The sequence below is a fragment of the Serinus canaria genome, chromosome 4 (genome assembly GCF_022539315.1).
Source record: "Serinus canaria isolate serCan28SL12 chromosome 4, serCan2020, whole genome shotgun sequence".
Classification (NCBI taxonomy): Eukaryota; Metazoa; Chordata; class Aves; order Passeriformes; family Fringillidae; genus Serinus; species Serinus canaria.
The window spans coordinates 34,350,918-34,369,442 of record NC_066317.1 but is presented as its reverse complement, the minus strand read 5'-3'; the positions used below and the strand labels follow the sequence as shown (position 1 = coordinate 34,369,442).

The window sequence follows — 18,525 nt, the reverse complement described above, 5'->3', positions numbered from 1 at the left end:
CGCCCGCCTGGCGCTGTCCTGCGGGCCCCGGGAGCTAAACGCGGGCGGGGTCTCTGCTCCAGGATGGCTCGGGGAGGGCGGGCCGCCGTCCAGCACTGCTCGGAGCGCCTGCGGGCACCGCGCCACTGACTCGGCACGGCGGGGCCGCTGGGGCTCGATCACCACCCGCCGTACCAAATGCGAACCGATCGATCCCCACGTCCCTGCTCCAGGTGATGGTTCTGCCCTTCTCTGTTTCTCCAGTTGTGTCCTACCCTTCATGGTAAAGCATTCCCTTGAGCTGGTTCAAGTGGGAGGAAACTGATGGGATGAAGGAAATGCTAACTGACATTTCAAGAGAAATTAGGAATTCTACACAGTTGCTACCTTGCTAACAAAAAGCCATCTTCAGTTTCAAATATTTAAAAATTAAAGCCAAGTGATTTTATACGAGGTGCAAATTAATTCCTTTTTAGGTCCTTAGTCCCAAGTTCTGTGTTCTTGTTACTGCACTTGGAGGTTTATTCTCTGACAATTAATTATAGTAACAGTCCAGAAACAATGGAAAATAACATTTGCTTTTACTCAACTGCCCTGCCACCATCCAGTGACTTGACGTCCATTGTAGCAATTCACATCAGTACTAATGACAGCAATACTAATTACTACTGATAAAGATTATAGGCCAGTAGCACCATGCTACAGTGCAAGTCATTCCTCCTCTTTTAAGCAAAGGATTGCCAGTTAAATGGTAGAAGGGAGCAGTGAAGGTACAATGTAGGTTAGAGTGCTGCAAAAGTATTGTGCATTTCAAATGCACAAGGTAATCACATGCCACAGCTATGAGTGTAAATTTGACAAGTTTACCCCTTTCATTCAGCTTACTAATGTCCTGATTATTCAAGCACAGACTTACAGGCACTCATTCATAGGCCTAGAGGGCTTTTTTTTAATACGTAAAAAACAGGTACTTTCCATCTCATTCTCCTTTTTGTTTCAAGTACAGGAGACCTTAATATCAAGGCCCTGTAAATCACACAAGTACTAAAACAGAAGAATCATGGAAAGGTTTGAGTTGGAGGGGTCCTTAAAAATTCAACTTTTTAACTTTTCCTTAAATATGAACTTAGATCTGCAAAAATGAGGAGCTGAGACTGGACATCCATATTTATGTATTAACTAACCCCTGATGGAGAAGGAAGTTGTTACAGCAGCTGCAACATGACTGATGTGTGCTGTGTATCAATAAACTGGGACAGACTTTTTAGCAGGGCCTGCTACACTAGGACAAGGAGTAATGGTTTTAACTGAAAAGGAGTAGATTCAGATTAGATAGGGGGAATGCATTTTTTATTGTGGGAGTGGTGAAATATTGAAAGGGGTAGCCCAGAGGGGCGGTACCTGCCCGTCCCTCCAAGTGTTCAATGGGTGGGGCTCTGAGCAACCCGTCTCATGGAAGTTGTCTGCCCATGACAGGAGGGTTGGAATGAGGTAGTCTTTAGGCTCCTGTCCAAACCAGGGCATTCTATACCATGTGCATCATCAACAGATGGTTTTCAGACAATAAAAGGATCATCCATTTTTAACTATTGTAAAGCAAAACGATTTTGGTTTTATTCTGTAATTTAAACACAATCTTAAATGTTTATTTTAGAAAAATACCCCACCTAAGGTAGATCCCTTTGATGGGCTTGATTTGGCTGCTGAATTTTAGCCAAATGCTAGGCAATGCAATACTGCATCTCCTAAACTCCATTCTTTTTGTCAAATCTTCTTACTAGTTTTGTATGTAAAATTCCTATCTGTTAACTTTCTCTTAGGGAAAATAAATGCAAAAATCAACACAAATCTTTTTTATGAAAACAATGAGAAAATATGACAGAACAATAAATGGTCATACAGAAGTTTTTAATGCTTGATTAAATCATCACAGTAATAAGAATTTTTACTGTAATGATATGCAGTTCTACCACACTATTATAAATAAAAACATTAAGATCAATATTAAATACAGCTCTAGGCAACATCACAGATTAACAAAGAATGCATTCTTCATGAACCAGTATCTGAATGATTTAAAAAATAAAAAAATGCTGACACTTTCCCCCTCCCATCCACCACCTTTTTTTTTTTTTAATTAGTAATTTGAGTAAGGCGCTGCAAGTTTCACGTTAGAAATTTTTTGTCGCACAGCACAGGCACACATACTTCGTTAACAGAACCTCTACTGCACGTTTACCAGAAGACATTTTAAATGTCAACAGGGAAAGCTTAGCAGGCTAAGAACAAACAGAGATGCACAATGTATGTGCAGCTCTCAGGATCCACAGAGAAATGAAACGCAGCAGGAGAGTGAACTGTGTTTTAATTCAGACAGCAGTCTCTAGAATTAGATGCAAGTTAATACAGTACACACAGCAGTGTTTTACAATAACACCAGACAGGGCAGAGATTTCAAACTGACTTAAAGTGATTTTTGTTTGTGTAGTGAGTTTGTATTCTTCCACTGTAGAAAAAAAACAGACAACAGAAATCAGTGTCACAGACAACTTTCAGAGATACTTTCTGTAAATGGGCCTAATCCTCCTCTTTGTGAAACTTCCTCTTCTTCAGGCTTATGTAATGTAACAGAGCAAATTTTTAACTGGCACTGATGTCACATGGAAGAGAACAGGTGGTTGTTGCCATGCTCCCATTTTTACATAGCCCAATTCCCTGTATCATTTCCAAACCTGTTTTTAATACAGGGCCTGATCACTGTGATCCCCCTGGCACATTGCACTTTCTACTGGTTCCAGTTGCTGCTGGAACTGAGATGATTAAATGTAAATGGCAGTTTTTTACTATAAAAAATAAGTTCAAATTCAACAGTGCAGTTACTTAAGCACAGCCATTTTTGTGCAGCACAGCAAAAGTGCCAGAATTTTGGTTCATTGTGTTATTGTACTTAAGATAAAATCATACCGAGTACTTCATGAATAAAGATGTTTGAGGTAACTGTGATGAATGCCTTAGAGATATTTAAAATTATAAATATCTCTATAGTAAGAGATATCTCTATAATATCTCTATATTATAGAGATATCTCTATAATATCTCTATAATATCTCTATATGGTAAGAATATAAACACTAAAAGTTAGACTTTTAGTGTTTATATTCTTACCATTTTTGCAGTCTTGTGAGCATAACTGTTAAAAGAAAGAAATTTTATCCTACCTCATATTACAAAACATGATTTTTGTCAGCCAGATTAATTTTTTCCTTCCTAATTTAGGTTTATAGCATATTGTCATTTTTCCTCTGCATGCAGTTCTAGTGATAGTCTGATAAAATGAATAGGAAACAAAACAATGTACTGTGAAGTTAGGGGTCTGTCAGTTCACCTCCGACTGCGTGTGTGTTGCTGCTGAATTTTAAAGTCCTGCCAAAGTTTCAAGTACTGGATTCAATTCTGCCCGGCTGCTCAGGTGTGACTATATAATTTACACCTTTATATACTTGGGAGAAAAGAAGAGTCAAAAGCAATCTAATAGTTGCTTTCTCCTATTACTTTTAAAACCCTGCAGGTTGGTTTTTTTTTTTTTTAAATAAAACCCTACTATTACTGTTCCAGTTATCTGCTAGTAAAGAAAAAAAGAAATCCAAGGTAACGGCAGTGAAAGTTACATTTGAAAATGATCTTGAATGTATGTTGGATCATAAAGAAGCCATTTTCTTGAAACCCTTCATCTAGTTGTAAACATTTGCTAATCCTCCATTACTTGCAGAGGATTATGAATTATTCTATAAAATCACATTAAAAAGGTAATTAGTTATGTGAGATATTAACTGATTCATATTTAATAGATTTTTTAAATCCATATAAATATAAATAAAGAATGGTAAAACTTCAAGAAAAATAATATACATTTAGTGCAAATTATGAGTTACATTTCTTCCTACCATGTCAGCAGTGGAACATCTTTTTTGGAGAAGAAAAAATAAAAATGACCATTCTCAAATTTTACAGGGGGGGAAAAGATCTCCAGTGTTGAAGCATGCATTTTTTTACCAGATACACGTATACAGAATTGTTCCAGCTCTTAAACTAGTAGAATAGCAGTATTTTTCCTTATACTGCACAACATTGGTATATATCGTAGTGTGTTCAATAATACAAAAATTGCATAAGACCAGGTCACATTATTGATATTTTCTGCGGCAAAACCAGTATTTTTCCTTAAAATACCGGTTTCACCTGGTTTTAGTTTTCTCATATCATGACAGCACACGGGTTGAAAGAAGTCTTGTGTGGTTCTTGGAAAGTATTACCTGTTCAACCTGGTTTTGTTGCAGTGCATCTGCACTGCCCCGAGCATTTAGTGATGTACGAACTTACACATTTAATGGCACAAGAAAAACCTCCCTTCTTGTGATCACACCTCAGTAACTCACAGTACATCTCAATATGAGAAACAACTGCTTCAAAAGGGCACACCAATTTAAAGAGGCTTTGTTACGGCTCAGGAGAGAGAGAAATAAAGCTCTTCTGGAATGTAGAAAGGTGACGAGTAATAGTTAATACGTTTCATGAGTTAACACAACAGTTTTCAATGGTAAAAAGGGCAAGACCTTTCAGTCTCCACAAGATGGCTCAATTCAGAATGATCCCTCCAGAAACAGGGATTAATAACACATCTCTTCAATGCTGAAGTACCAGGCTGGGCTGGAGAATGGCACCGCTTTGCACGGCTCACCCACTGCACTATCATGGCAGACCTGATGTCTCGGGACGCATCCAGTGCAGGACAGCAGCTCTCCCTTCCCACACTCCCATCAGCCTTCCTCCTCACCACACGCTCCCCCAGACTGACTCCTGATTGCCAGCAGCACTGTTACATAAAAACCCAGCTCGTCTCTGATTTTGGAAGTTTTCCCCAGACTAAAGTGTTGTGCTATTCAACAAATGAACCTCCTCTTCCGTTTCCTCTCTCTCCTCAGCTATGGGTTTCAGTTGAACATTATGGAGGCGGGGTCTTGGTTTGCCGTCTGGGCCATATGACGGAGGATATCTTTTTTTGTTATAATGCCAAGGAGGCGCCTGAAAAGGATAAATGGAAGACCAATATTAATCCAAGCAGGAAAATAATAAAGCAGAACAAATCTGTAGCCAAGTCCTTTTTGTTGACAGGAATAGAGCAAAAGTAAACAGCCTGATTTTCTTATTTAAACAGAAACATTTTATTTATAAAAATGTTGAGGAACCACCAGTTTTATAAAACACAGCAATACTGAGACACTGTATCAAATGGTCTCTGACAGCTGTAGTCCATTTTAATGAAATACAAGTCATACAAGTAGAGCCCATTACAATTTTTATTTAACTTTTTTTTCTACAAAAATCAAATTTTCATTAGCATATGCCAACAAAAAAGTAACAAAGAGGGACAAAGAAAAGAGAAAAAGAAGTGACAGTGATCCATTTCATAAGGGAGGCATGTTCCAACCTAGCCATGAGAAGTGATGTATTGCTTGATGGCCCCAGATCAAGCAAATCAAACTCCCCTTCCCTCCTTTTTTAAACCAGACAGATCCTTCCAGTCTGACACACTGGCTCAGATTGAATGTATTCATAGGAGCACACTGTACTGGCCACAAAATTTTTGTAAAATAAACAACAGTTAATTAGTTTTTGGAGTTCATGGCTTTAGAAAAAAATAAACTGTGAATAATCAAATTTTCATTTTCCAATTTAGATACTGTGCTCTTATGACAGGGTCTTTTAAAACTATAACTGCGAAACATCAACTAGAGTGAGACTGTCCAAAAGGATAATATCACAAGAGAAGCAAAGAGCAGAATGAATGAGCTACTGCCCTTGTTATTCTGGTTAGTACATTTCAATTTGTCTTATTAAAGGACGCATGAAATACTTGTGAAATATTAGCATAAAATGAGAACATTATGTTTTGCACATAAGCAGCTAAACATGGTGGGTATGTTTAGTAGACATGGAACTAGCAACCCATGTCTAAATTAACACAAAGTGTACCACCTATCTAAGGGGTTAGTTCACAACATCATGGTTAAAATCATATCTAGATTCTGAAGTCAACAGACTACATAGTAGCAGGCCACTTGGTGGCTGGTATCACTGCACATTTTGTAAAGGATTACACTCACTGCTGTAGGTAACAGCAGCAGAATCACAGACTTTACATAAAATCACAGGACTTTGCTAAAAAATATTTTCAAAAATTCATGTTAATAAAGGGGGATTACAGGGAAGATCTAATGATGCAATTAAAACATGCTTATCTCTTCTTCTCAAAAGATGTGATGCTTTGCTATTTAACAGCTATTTAAAGCTGTCCAAATCAGAAAAAGAAATTGGCATATATCAAAATCTTAATTTGCATTAGGCAGGGAAAAAGTATTCCTAGTTGCATGCCTTCCCACCTGGGGAATTCAAGAGATCAACCAGCTGGACAGATGTGATCTCATCAACACAAGTATCAGAAAGTTTATTGTTTACTTTCCTTTAATGTTGTGACTAACAGCATGATCACATTTACAGCTTCTTTTCTACAAAAGGATTTTGCACATGTTGTTTTATGTTTATTACAAATTTTGAGCATAAGATTTCATGGTTCAGCTGATACCATAAAAGCCCTGAACAGTTCACAAGTTTCATGCTTCCTGACTTCTAATGTGTCTAATTATGAGATCTGATATATCTAATCACCAAGGGTTCGACGTGCTGCTTTAGTTGCTCGAGATGCTCTAATATGTTCTTCTTTGTGATGATCCCCAAGACAATCCTGCAACAGATTATGTTATGCTAATAACTGTGTGAAATCAAACAGAAAAAAAAAGTTCTAATCATAATGGAAAAGGATTAGAGCAAACTAAAAATAAAAAACAATTAAAAAAAAAGAAAGAATGGTTGCAGGAAAGCTAATGAGATAATTAAATGAGAATTTATTTAAAAGTCAGTACCCTTTCCCAGAGTGTGCTTTTTTTCCTTTCTCCCAAAATGCTGAACACAATTGGCTCTTCAACTACCCCAGAGCAGTATGTTTCTTGTATCAGGTACACATCAGGGTAGCACACTTTATCCCTTCACCCTAAATTCATACATTTTTGGGTTTTAAAGGTAGCAAAACTAAAATCTACTTTGTATTTCCTTCGTTTAATAGTTATTTCTCCTCAGACATACAGATTATTATTGACATTTTAACAAGCCACAGTAGATGAACAAAGTAATAACTGTGCAAAGTCATAGCAACTGAGGTTCAAAGCTGCCCTACAGAGCTGGGCTATCTGGTCTCCTTAGAAACAGAGCAATTCAGACAAATTTCTTATTTGTGACAGGACAAATCAAGAGCAGCTCCCTGGAATGGGTATTCTGGTACAAATTTGGAGGAGTAAGGCTCAGTCTTCTCTCTTGTCATCTGCACCAATTTCTGTACAATCCACTCTGGACTGGAACCAGTATGTTGATGCAAGTCTTTAAACAGGTATATTCAGTTTGCAGGAAGTCTGCCAGCCAAAATATAAAGTAGTCCTTGATGTTCACAAGGCTATATGCCATGGATCAACACCACCAGTACTAGTATTTATGAGCTACTCTTCTTGTAATGGACAGAGTGCTTGTGGAATGTCACAAACTTGTAAACTGAAGTAGGTTAAAATAAATATTAAAGCCATTCCTGCTACTTTATCATAAAATGGTTTAAAATTTATAATAGAGCTTGACATAGCTTTGCATGGTCAAGCTTTCTCTAGAGAAGATTTTAGCATCAACATCAATGCTTGAGCACCCAACCACAACAGAAACTGTGAAAAAAAAAATCATAGTAAATATTTTTTAGTGAATTTCTATTGATTCCAATTTCCCTCCCCAAAACAAGAATAACTGCATGCCCAGACTAACTTCTAAGTATCAGATCATTATGTCCTTTCCCTATCAGAGAAAGACTTTTGGAAACACTACTTGCCATTCCATACAGAGATGCACTGAAGAAAAAAAAAAAAACCAAAAAAAAACCCAAAAACAAACAAAACAAAAAACCAGACAGGAGAACATTTAAATAAATTTGTTTTAAAATACATCTGAAAAAAAAAAATCCAACTTGGACATCAACAAAACATTTAAATATTCGCCACATATAGCAGCAGTCCTTTTGCCCACAGAAAAACTAATGAAGTCCCAGTCGTTTCAGACTTCTTGTCCCAAGGACGTTGGGACAAGAAGTCTGAAATCAATCAATCCTAAACATGTGAATGAGCAGACAACATTTCACTCCCCAGGTGCCTTAAAAGACATGCTAAAGGGAAAGCAAGATACTAGCTAGGTAGGAGCTTTGATGTTGCAATTCAAGTGTTTAATTCAAGAAATACAGAAAAGCAGAATGTTAAAGGAACAGCTGCACAGAAAAAGATCATGTAAAAAGAAAACAAGAAGCAGTTTAGATAAGAGGCAATTACAATGAACATTTAGTTTTCATGCTGGGGGCTGATTTATTTAGTAGATAATCACAGGACAACTCCCAACAGTCTCATTCACAAACATTCTAAATCTTAAAACTACTTTCCTGAAATATTTTGAATTGTAGAAACAAAAGTTGCAGACTGAAGTTCCAGAACTAGCAGCAGTTTAGTTGTTAGTATTCCAAAAAACAAAAGCTTGCTGGTAATTGCCATCGCTAGACTCCAGAAGAAGAGATACTGACTAGATCATTTTCTCCTTTACTCTTTATGAACCCGGTATTTGTAGATGTTCAGTAACAGCTGATACATTGCATGTTGCCAGAACATAGATAATAACCAGGAAATACAGGCCTTAGACTCTGCAGTGCACAAGACTAAATTTCTGCAAGACAAGTTGTGTCTCCTCCGCAAGCAAGTTGCACAGATCAAGCTTGCTGAATGGCAGTAAATTTTTTACAGAACATCACAAAATGACTGAAATCATCTGCTTGCTTACTTGGAATATAAGGAAGGTGTAAGAATTTCAGAGGTGCTACAGCACAGCACATTCTTAATGAACAGCTGGGGTCCTCAGTTGCAATACCAAACTTACAGGTTCAAATACCACGATCCTGGTGTATATCCTGGTTCAAATACTCTGATCCTGGAAGTGAAAACTACTGTATCTAAAAAAATGCACAGCATTGCTGCTACTTTACTCACCCATTGTGTGTTACAAGGCACTGCCTCAGACCCAGCTTCCGGAAAATATCCACCACTATTTCCATTGGTGTGTGGTCTGTCACGGTGAAAGGGCTCATATCAAGTATGCTTCTGAGCTTCAAAGGTCGAGGGCTTTCTGCTGGAAGCGATGGGGTATGCTGGGCAAAACACACCCTGGAACTGCCAACAATCCCCTCCTGCTTCTTTCTAGCACTTTCTTTAAGAAAGACAGGGAAGGGGGAAAAACAGCAGAGAAGGAAGAATTTATATTCTTGGAATACGATGTTAATGCAGACATACAGCTCAATCAACACTACCAGGCTCTCACATAAATTTCCACAGCCACTGCTTTATCCCTGGGAAGTGGGCAAAAATCACAAAAGCCATTTGCCATTCAGCTTTAGTCATTATACAACTAATTTTTCTCACTCAAATAAGTCACTGTTATTTACTATAAAGAGGTGGAAAGGCTAAAAAAAAAACTACTCAGCTCCTGAAGAAATTGCCAGGGAAAAGTCAGTCTCAATTGACAGCGCCCTGAACTTTGTCCTAATACCCAGCTTAAACCTCCCTCAGTACAACTTCAGGCCATTCCCTCAGGTCTTATCAGTGGGCACCACAGAGCAGAGATCAGTGCCTGCCCCTCCCCTTGCCCTCATGAGGAAGTTGCAGACTGCAGTGAGGTTTCCCCTCAGTCTCCTCCAGGCTGAACAGACCAAGTGACCGCAGCCACTTCTCATACAGCTTCTCCTCAAGGCCCTTCACCATCCTTGTGGCTCTCCTTTGGATGATCTCTAATGGCTTTATAACCCTCTGATAACCTGGCACCAAAATCTGCACACAGGACCTGGGGAGGTGAGGCTGCCCCAGAGCAGAGCAGAGCAGAGCAGGACAATCCCCTCCCTTGCCTGGCTGGCGATGCAGTGCCTGATGCACCCCAGAACATAATTAGCCCTCTTGGCTGCCAGGGCACAATGACTCTCAAGACAGAAACAACCCAAGACTCAGCAACTCTCACTGTATAATCTCAGCAACTGAAATGAGTCTTAACTGTGGAAAGCATTTTCTAAGAAGAATGGTCTGCTATTCCCCCATTTACTCAAGCAAATGCAAACTTTAACCAGTATGGTGTTGGCAATAATTTCCAAGTTTTGTACGTTCATATACATCCTATGTAATGTAATACCAAGGTATACACAGTAGTAAGACCACAGGCAAAAACCTGACTGAAGTAAACACTGTTATGTTCACAAAATATGTTTTTAAAAAAGTTTCTGGAGACTTCTGTCCTTTTCTCAAGTGTCTTTGCTTAAAATATAGGTATATAAAACAAAGCAGTTTAAGATGCAACTTCCATCACTTATTTAATGTGTATTAAATGTTACAGTTTTGTAACATTTTCTTACACAAGTGTGTTTTCTCTTTTGCTTATGATAGAAGCCTCAAAATCCACAGAATTTTTCTTGCCAGTGCACAAAGCATTATCACAAGTATCACACAAGCACTAATAATATTCATCCAGAAAGAAATGTTCCAAACAGGGCCTGTGTGCTCATGTGCCCAGGGACTAATTTCCCATTACATAAACAAATTGAAAAACATAAACCTAAAATAATTAATACTGCACTTATCTCTCCGTAATACAACCTTAATTGTTATAACAGAAGTAAATAACACACTGTTAAAAAGAATTAGGATCTACATTTAAAAATTACTTGGACAGTAATTCTCACAGAATACTGCAGGTCAAAAATGAGAATTACTCAATTTTGAAGAACAATGTTAGTACAGCATTACTCGAGGAAAAGAGATACTATCAAAAGCCTCAAAAAACTAAAAAATTCTAGATTAGATTTTGTTTTGACCTGTTTGAGTATGAAAACTTTTGCTTTTACAAGAGACAAAGAGAGGAGGATTTTCTTCATTTCAGAGCCTGCTACTGAAGATATATTATCATAACCTGAAGTCTAAAAACATACAGAATAAATTCTATTTTGAATATATTATAATATAAAACAATTTAAATGGGTGTAAATAATAATCCAATATGAAAAGTTAGTTACCTATTGCAATAGTTAAATCTCTTCTTAGAGCAAAACCCACAAGTCTCTGGGATTCCTTTGACATAATAACAGGAAAACCATTATAGCTGGTTTCGTTGATCAAGTTTTCTATGTCTTCGACAGTCATATTATCCTGCGTCAGAACTGCTAAAGGGGGGTCGCTCCTCCGAGGCCTCATCACATCAGCAGCCAGTGTTGTGTGAGTGAACTCTTCCTTTGCATCCAAGAAAGGATACCCATTCAGTCGGATGTGTGCTTCATAGATGCCTTCCCTACCAAAGGCATCTCCTACCCACTTACTGGTCATGACTGCAGCCATTAGGGGCACAATATATTCCAGCCCTCCTGTTAGCTCAAAGACAATAACTACCAGGGACACAGTCATCCTTGTCACACCACCTGCAAGGAAAATGATAACCAGTAACATCTGAGTATCAGATAACAATGATTTTAGAATTTTCTGCCTTCCTGTTGAGATCTACAAACATAACTTTGACAAGAAAGGTTATCTGACAAACATCTTTCTGCATAATACCAATAGATAACGACAGAGAAAATTAACACAAAACTTCAAGAAGTGAAAAAGAGAAAAGGGAAAATTCATTGAATGGGAGGTAATATGGGAGGTAATAAAGAGAACTGGAAAATATGTACAGTTATTTAATGTAAGCTAAGGATAAAACTGTGTATGTCTCCATACCACATCAGGGTTTAAAGTACTGTGAAATGCAAGGAAATCCAGTAATGTAAGAATTTGAAAAAAGAATGTAACTAATGCAAAAATGTCATAGGTAGCAAATCAACAGTTATGTTGTCCAAAGGATTAAGAAGCTAAACAGAATTATGAACTGATGAAAAGAAATCTTTTTCTTGGAAAACAGAAGACAGGGATTATATTTCTCTTTTGTTACTATTTAAAATCATTTTTTTCTCCTAAAATTCCTGATGCTGTATCTTCACGCAATAAAAGAGTATGAACTGTCTTTCAATTCAAACAAGAGTGATTCAATTTGGACTATTAAAAACCAGAACAACCTCTTCAAAACCTAAATCTGTATCACTAATTTGATTGCCCAAACATACTTTTCCTTAAAGAGAAGTTCTACTTCTTGCAGAATCTATCCTAAAAGCTTTTAATTTCTAAGGCCACCAAGTTATAAATGAGGAAAAGTTTAGGTCCCCAGTTTAAGCCTCCTTCCATGAAGCTGATTTTCAACAATTAGAGTTGTTAAAAATACCTTACACTCTTCTAAAATTTTGTTGGGATAATGAATTTCAAGAACAATTTTTTGCAATTCATGTAGATGTGGTAGCTGATCACACCACTTCCTTCTAATAATTTTAACTGTAGTTGACAATGTAAATGCTCTACTTCATATATTTCAAGGAACTGATTTCTCTGACCAATGTAGTGATGACATCTCTTGATACCAAAAAGAGAAAGCAAACACTACTAAAATTTTCCTGTTTCTCAGCAATTTACATTTCACTTTACTTCTCAGATTACAAGGATATGAGGGTCATGTGTAGAGATGTGAATGTATTACTCTGGAGGGAAGACCCTATAAACAGGTGCTCCAAAACTTCACAAGTTTATATTTCCTTTCATTTTTTAACAATTATTTTGCTATATGAAGAAACCAGATACTTATTTGTTATATTTTATTTACCTAAGCATGCAGCAGCACCAACCATGGCATAAAGACCAGGTGTAATACAGTCAGCTCCAACTTCACACCACTCCTTGAAAATGAACCAGTCATGATGGTAGTAAGCCAGTTGCTCCACTGCAATTCCTACAATCCTTCCTGCTATTGCTCCAATTGCCATACTAGGTATGAACAACCCAGATGGAACCTGCAACAAAACCAGAACTGTTGTTATGCTGCTGGGAACATACCTGACACATGGCTCAACAAGTGATTTTTTTCATTTTTTTTCTGAAAGAGATGCAAACACTCAAACTGTCAGGTTAAAATCATGTAAAGTGACCTTGGAAGGTTAGTAGACAGAATTCTATTGATATCTCTGATTGACCTGATTAGCAGAAATCATTTTATGCGCATGTTTGTTTATATCTTACCGTGTTTAAGAGAAAATCTACCACCAATACAGGACCAAGAACTAGACTCAGTGCCAAGAGCAGAATTCTCTACCATGTGCATGTCCAGTGTGAGCTGTGCTAGTCATACTGGACAGAGCTCTTTATCATTTCCTGTCTCCCTCATTCCTTCACATTCCTCAGAGTCAACATTCACTTACTAAACAGGACTGCATTCCTAAACTGCTTCCTGACACTGTTATAAATTAACTAAACAGGTGAGTTTTAAAAGAGGATTTGTACTATTATTGCTGTTTCCTGTAGAAATGAATGTAGAATGCTAAACACAAGAGAAAAAAAGGCAAGATAATCCCCACCATAAAAAGTAGGTAACACAATAGGTTGAAGAAGAAAGAAGCTCCTACTGTCAGTTTAGTTACTTAAAATGTTTTTCTAGTACTAACTAAAGCCTTGTCACACAACCATGGCTTAGTAAAATATTAGTGCAAACTTCCTTTTATGAGCAGTTTCATATAAAGAAACAGTTCTGTATCTTTTCTTCTCCTTACGAAGCCAATCTTTCCAAGAAACATACTGGTCCCTAAATGTCTCATTAAACTGTAAATGCCTGCTGCTTCTCCTCACAGCAGTTGTTAACATCAAGATATTTTATACTGTGACTGAGGTACAGATGCGACTACAAAAAAAAGTAGAATTTTTACTTTGTCAAAATGCATCTCATCCTATCTTGTTGAAATAACTTAATTAAATATTGCATTCCTGCTGTAATAGGACATATCATGTAATTTTTCTTGTAGCGTACAGCTGTGAAATTTAAGTATTGTGGAATTCCAAACTATAGATTTTTGCTGTGTTCAATAGCTGGTGCAGAAATCTATTTCAGAATTGCTGTTGTTAGTATGATTATATTTTGTCTGTATTTATGGTTGTAAAGACTTCTAACAACAAACCAAGGAAAAGCAAACATCGCTTATAATTATTACTTCTTTATATTTTGTCTATATTTGTGGTTGCAAAGATGATTTCCAACCAACAAACCAATGGAAAACAAACTTTGTGTTAGTCAGCAGAATGGGTTTTGAGAAAAAGTTTAATAATCCTTAATTCCTGTACTGAATTACCTAATATTTCAGTGTTTACAGAGATAATATTCAATGCTATCATTTTAGTCTAGTATTCAAATTGTGCATTTATACCACTACTGTTATTTCCCACAATAATTATGCATCTAAGCCCCTTCCTAACTGCTAAAATATTTTTTTTTTCCTGAATGAAATTCTTTCTTGGCAAACAGTACAACAGTACTCTGAAAAAATCCCATATTTCCAATATAAAAGTAAGTAAATAAACTATTGAAACTGCCTCAGATCCTACTGTGCTAGCAGTATGCAATAGAAATTTAGTCTCCATGTGGAAATTGCATCCAAATTATTTCTGGTTCTTTGGTAATGTAACTTTTTATGCACTATCTCCTTCTCTTTTTTCCATCATATGTGGATAATGGTTACAAGTCTAACTATAACTATGATTTTACAAGTCCATTTGTTTGCATAAGCCTGTGAATCACAAATCACAAAAGGGAGAGGAATCTTCCCAGAGAAGTAGCAAGGGAAAACAGCAAAGTTTTTCCTCTTCTCAGCTTTCTTCTCTGGGGCAAGCTCAAATTACACTCCAGAGGAAAAGATTTGTTCTGTGTCACGTGTCATCTTTGGAAGAAGCAAGGATTAGGATATGGGTACAACTTTCCACTTCTTTGGTAGTGCAGCTGTGTACCAGTCATGTTCTGAGGCAAAACTGTAACTGCTTCCCACCTGTTGATCAGCATTTAGACACAGAAATGAGTCTACTGATAATAAGCAGTACAGTATAGGTACAAAAGCATGAAAGGAAAAAAAACCAAAGCAAACAAAACAAAAAATGGCAAACCCCTGCCATATCAGCCTCCTGCTAATGCATGTCCAGAGCAGTACTAGCAGCAGGAATCACTTTGCCCCACTGGCAACAGCTGGGTAGCTTTGCTCACCTCACAGGAAAGCAGTTCCTGTGGGGAAGATGTGTGTTTGCAGACAGCTACAGCTCCAGGAACAGACGCAGAGGATTTTTTACAATTATTTGAATGACAGGGTAATATTATTTCTTCTCTTTTCTTTTTTTCCTTCTATTTTGATTTTGCATATTTTATAGAGATAAAGTCTAAAGCAAATAAGTATCAATAAAGTAACATCCTCTTCTCCAGATCCTGGATGACATTCTAACTAACCACATGCTTTAAAGCTTCCAAGAAATTAATGTAGCACAGCTCCATCAATGACAGCAACATGACTCCTTGCCTATTGGCAAAGTAATAAATATATTCTCACAACTTAACAAAAATATTTCCACGTGCTGAAGTTCTGAGAAAATGAACCAAACTCAAATGAAGCATAAGCTCTCCCATTCTGTAAACCAGAGAATTCTATCTAGCATGCAGTGTGACCTTGTGGTGACAACCCCATGCAAAAGAGCCAGATGCACATAAACATGTGAATGGTAAAGTAATATCCCAGACATAAATGAAACCCAGTAAGTGAATACAAAGCTAAACAATTGAAGTGGTCACATCACACAACACTGCCTGAATTATGGACCTAAGGAAGACTGGCTTTTGGAACACACACTCCAAGATTCCTCTCACCCACCAACCAACATATAGAACATAACTTCAAGTAACAACCTGCAACATCTTCTAAAATATTGAAACATGAGAAACACAACATGATGTTATTGTTCTTTCAGTTACAGAATAGTCCAGGTTGAAGATGACTGCCCCACACTGTCTGCCCCTGCTCAAGCAGAGTCACCCTCAGGAGGTTGCTCAGGCTTGCAAGCAGTCAAGATCAGAGTACTTCCAAGGATGTTCTTTGCACAGCATATTCCAATGATCAAACACCCTTACAGAAAGGAAGTGTTTTCTTATGCATGCTGTTACATGGAACAGCAACTTACACTGAAAAGTTAAGGCAAATTGAAACACAAATCTTGCTTAGTGAACATTCTACAGGAAGTTTTCATTAAGACACATTTGATTATGATGTATTTGCAAAAAAAAATGAAGGGAGCCTGACAAGACAGAAAATGATGAAGGTGTGACAATTATTCATCATCACTCAGAAAACAGCCACAGACTGGGAAGAAGCTGAAGCCACCTCCAAAACAGATCTATGAAACAATTGGGAAAAACAAAAATTATGCTGCTTGTAATGGAGATGAAATTTCCATTACAATCACAGGAACAAAGCCCACTTTCTCATCACAGGAGGCAATACTGGGAAATACAGCAGAAGAAATCATCATTGTCTCCTTTTAACATCTGTAGTAATAAGATTTATGTGAACAATGAGGAGAGTGGATATAAGAATTACTACCAATGAGTAGTGTAAAGGGTATAGTCTGTTCTTCTTCCAAGTCTAGGGATTCCAAGACTATGGAATCTGAGTGGTTATGCTCGAACTTTGCTCTTGGAAATTTTAGAATCATCTCTTATTGCTGAATCAGGCCCATACAAACAGGCATCCATCCACACAGTTACTGCTCCCTACTGCATTTAGCACATTTCTATTCAGCTGAACAAAGGACTATTCTGAATTTAATTAAAGTTATTAATGTTTGCTACAGGACTTGCTTATTAACCAAAAGTAAAAAGACCTTTTTTTAAAAGAAATAACATGAAAAAAAATAAATAAAGCTTCTAGCTTCCAGAGATAGGAAATGAGAAAGGCAATAATTAAATGATGACAACAGCTAAGAGAGCTACTGCATTCACACTTACCTTGATACCAAAAGTGAAGACTGTCATGATTATTTTAAATATGAGTGCTAAACACAACTGCCATATAGCTGAATAGACTCCAGTGCCTGCTGGGCGGTCAGGAATATCGTCTACAATTTTGCTTGCGTTCATATCATTTCTGTAGTCACAGAGCGAGGAGGATTCTAACGGCCCACAGTCTGTGAAGAGCTCCTTAATAAGCTCACTGGTGTTTAGCCTTGTATATGGATTAGGAAATGCAATCACAGCTGTTATTGCTGCAACAATAATAACCTCCAGGACAGGATACTTCCCAAATTTTGTAGATTTGCGTCGACGACACCATGCAATATTTGCTCGGATGAAAAATGCTCCCCAGAGCCCACCAAATACTCCCAGAAGAATAAAAGGAAGCAGTTCAAAAAGGTACCAAGGAGTGTGATATTCCACATAAAAAAGAACTAGGCGGCTATTACCAAAAGGATTGATGGACCTTAGAACAAATGCAGCTACTAAAGCAGCAAAAAACGATCTCCATAAAGTTTTCAGTGGGAAATAGTAACTGACCTGCAAAAGACAATACATGAGAAATATTAGTGATTCAATTAAAACCTGGAAAGACAAGTTTATTCATGTGCTAGAATACTGCTGCTCACATGGTATAAGCTAAAAAAGCTGTTCTGCTTTGTGTCTCCTACTAGCCTTCATGAGAACCAGTGTGCACAAGCTGTACTATCAGATTTCCTGCTAATATTTTCATCTCCTTTCCTACCTACATTGAAAGGTTTATCACAAATCTGTTATTTTGAAGACGTATGATTAAAACTAACAAAAAAAAAATTAAAAAGCCTCAAAACAGAACATGCAATTTCATTTTTAAGCCCCACATAGCCTGACTTGAACTTTAAGACAGTTTTCTTCTGCATTTTCTGGACACAGTGGAAGTCCTCAAAATACCCTAAGAATATTACAAAATTACACATGAAAAAATATCTTCCCTGCTTTTCAGTTCAGAGATTTTTAGGGCTTTAGTTGTCTTTAAAAATGCCAATGATAGAAATAACATTCAATTGTATTCTGAAAATTACAATTAAAACTAATTTAGCATAAAACATATCTTGGAGATGAGAATTTGCTTGCTTTTGAGGTAAGTTTTATAGTATATTTGTCCTTTTAATAATTATCAACTTTTTCTAAATTATCATATCATTGTGCTTAGTGTCTGAAGCTTTAAGTAATGTTTAAAAACTTGCTTTACAAAACTGTCCAATAAGTCTTGAAAGCCTTTTTCAAAAATTAAGAGCCCCTATTTCTTTTTTTTTTTCAGAATTAACTCCTAGATGGAAAAGCTGCAGTGTCTCTATCTGTATGTAAACTGTAGTTATGAACAGACACAGCCCTTTTCCAGAATAAAATAACTGAGAATAAGGTAAAGCTGACATTCATTTAAAAAAAAAA

At 37.1% G+C, this 18,525-nt stretch overlaps 1 protein-coding gene across 6 annotated transcripts in view; it reads right to left on the bottom strand.

Moving 5' to 3' along the window:
• Positions 1 to 1,868: 1,868 nt before the first annotated feature.
• CLCN3 (chloride voltage-gated channel 3) overlaps positions 1,869 to 18,525 on the bottom strand; it is a 60,886-nt gene continuing 44,229 nt past the window's right edge. For 4 of the 6 annotated variants that reach the window (XM_030239035.2, XM_030239034.2, XM_009101155.4 and 1 more), the window contains 6 exons: positions 17,089 to 17,634; positions 12,889 to 13,075; positions 11,219 to 11,617; positions 9,156 to 9,372; positions 6,706 to 6,781; positions 1,869 to 5,061 (listed from right to left, as the gene is read on the bottom strand). In XM_030239035.2, the coding sequence (XP_030094895.1) occupies positions 4,903 to 5,061; positions 6,706 to 6,781; positions 9,156 to 9,372; positions 11,219 to 11,617; positions 12,889 to 13,075; positions 17,089 to 17,634 (1,584 nt within the window). In that variant the 3' untranslated portion in view covers positions 1,869 to 4,902. The remainder of the gene's footprint in view (positions 5,062 to 6,705; positions 6,782 to 9,155; positions 9,373 to 11,218; positions 11,618 to 12,888; positions 13,076 to 17,088; positions 17,635 to 18,525) is intronic. The other 2 variants (XM_030239036.2, XM_009101158.4) reach the window with 1 other exon arrangement.